A 2,500-nucleotide genomic window follows, 5' to 3' on the forward strand; every position below is an offset into this window, starting at 1 on the left:
TACAGGGTTTTATGTCTCCCATAGGAATGAATGGGATTTGGCCATTTTTTGGTCTTTTTGGGTCCAACCTTGGCTCCAACTTGGCTTCAACAATGAAATAGAATTTTGGCCTCCATTCTATTTACTCTCAATGCCAAGCAGTTATCAGTGTGCATGTGAGCAGTACAGAGTGTGCCATTGAGAACACTGCCCTACAATTTCAGAACGCAGTATAATTCGAAATGGCAAACTGAGAAAAAAGGCTTTAAAGTTTCCTTTCTGGCCAAGCAACTATGTTGGAGGTAAAGTGATGATGACACTTCCATATAATATTTTTTTTATGGTGGAAATTTATGCACACAAGAAAAAAGCAAAACAAACGACATTCTTAAAGCCAATTTCCGGTCTAAACCCATTTTCGACCATTTTCAAGATACTGCGTTCTGATATTGTAGGACAGAACAGTCCTAATGTCATCATGACGTGGAAAAGCACAACCGTTCACCGAACCCCTAACCCTCAACCAGTTTTTCACCGCTCTCCCATCCGGTCGCAGGTTCTAGCCAGGCAACGCCCTCCTAGTGACGCAACACCTTCACTGTTGCTTCTAGTCAGGCCAAGAGCAATGTATATAGTTTCTGATCTCCTGAAAAATCGGGAACTTCACCCACTTTGTCAGACACCGGTCAACCAGTAGCAAACCTATGGAGGCGGTTCAACCATACTGTTTGGGAAACGTTAATTGTTATGCTCTCGGTCAGACCAAGTCTCGAAGAGATTTGAAAGTCGATGATAATCAGGCTAGCAGGTTGAGTCATGGACTGGAAAAAAACACAAAAAGTCCTGTTCCCTCAGTTATAACTAGCCTGGTCCTGACCATCCCATAATACTACCATTGCATTTCATATTTATGGTCTGGCATTTGTTTGCTGTGAAGCGATTGCAGGAAGCAGTAAGTTTGCACTCAGTTATGGTTTGAAGTTATTGCCAATCGCCGAGATTTACTCAACATCAACATAGCGCAGACCAATGGCTCTGGCACAGACGTGTACGTCATTGTTACGAGCATGCTCCCCCTTTCGCCCCCACGTGGGGCGCTTATTCGCTTATTGGCTGTTTTCTGAGGGGGGAGCATTGCGATCAAAATCCTACCGCTCCGAGAACAGAGAAGCACGGCCAGACTACAGTAGTGGAGCCAATCTTTTGGCGGAAGTACGTAGGACGGCTCGCAAGGCTGCACTGAACAAACTTTTGTGACAAAAACCCCTCCCCAACCACCCCGGCCCAAACAACCCCCGTCCTATATGGATAGATGTATACGTGGATTTCTGAGGATGTTTATGTGCATGAGTAAATGGTGTGTCTACTTGTATTGTAAAGTTCTAACTAAGGCCGAACCTGATGACAGTCTGGTGTGAAAACAAATATCCCTATCGGTCGAAAAAATAATCTAATCTTATCTTCACGCCACACTAGTGATGCGTCAACATGATTGAAATAAACTTGTGATTGTTGTATAATATTACTACAATGTATAACAATACATGATCTACAGTTATTACAATAATTAAAGAGAATATTTACTGCTTGTTATTGTCATAGCTGAGCCCCCGCCCCCTCGAGCCTCCCTGGGCCTGTCCAACCAATCACAGCTCAGCATCAGCCTCCAGCCGCCTGCTGATTGGCTGAGACCTCTCTACAGCCTCTACACGTACAACCTCAGCATACACACTCACCATGACCAGGTGAGAACAGCAGCGTGTGCGTGTGTGTGTGTGTGTGTATTTGTGTGTGTGTGTGCGTGTGCGTGTGCGTGTGCGTGCGTGCGTGCGTGTGCGTGCGTGTGCATGCGCGCGCGTGTGTGCGCGTGTGTGCGCGTGTGTGCGCGTGTGTGTGCGTGTGCGTGCGTGCGTGCGTGCGTGCGCGTGTGTGCGCGTGTGTGCGTGAGTGCGCGTGTGTGTGTGTGTGTGTGGCCAGGCTTGTGCCATAAATTGACTGCCATAAACAAGGTTGAATGGATAATGTCCTATCCCTCTAAAAGAAATCTTTCTCACCGGGCGAATACACCAGCAGCGACATGAGCGAGGCGAGCGACGAAAGTAATTGACTTTGTATTGACGAAAGCAACAGTTTGTAGTTGTACTCCTGGGAATGTTATGCAAATAGGCTATGACGCGGTTCAGCGACAAGCGGCCACAGCCAATGACTGTATAGAGGTCAGTAACCACAGCCAATGGGAATGTTGGAATGCTTGCGTTCTGCTTTTAACGGACATACTCTAGTCGCTTCAATCGCTCGTATCGCTCTTGCTGCACAGAAGCGATTCTCTGTCATTTGAATCTCGTTGCAGCCGGTTGGTCCGTTTCTTCCTTAATATGAGTGTCAGATTCATGCAAATGCAGTTCTGGGGTTCAACCATGCCACTAAAAAAGTTAAAGCACAGCAAGTTGTATTAACATCCGAGTCGGATTTCACATGAAATGACCCCGTGTGTGTGTGTGTGTGTGTGTGTGTGTGCGCG

General features: G+C 46.6%; 1 protein-coding gene across 1 annotated transcript in view; it reads left to right on the plus strand.

Annotated features, from left to right (window-relative positions):
* LOC134444411 (interferon alpha/beta receptor 2-like) overlaps positions 1-2,500 on the plus strand; it is a 56,194-nt gene that overhangs the window by 3,830 nt on the left and 49,864 nt on the right. The window contains exon 4 of the mRNA XM_063193728.1: positions 1,582-1,724. Within this exon, the coding sequence (XP_063049798.1) occupies positions 1,582-1,724 (143 nt within the window). The remainder of the gene's footprint in view (positions 1-1,581; positions 1,725-2,500) is intronic.

This window comes from Engraulis encrasicolus, unplaced genomic scaffold (genome assembly GCF_034702125.1).
Source record: "Engraulis encrasicolus isolate BLACKSEA-1 unplaced genomic scaffold, IST_EnEncr_1.0 scaffold_55_np1212, whole genome shotgun sequence".
NCBI classification, from domain to species: domain Eukaryota; kingdom Metazoa; phylum Chordata; class Actinopteri; order Clupeiformes; family Engraulidae; genus Engraulis; species Engraulis encrasicolus.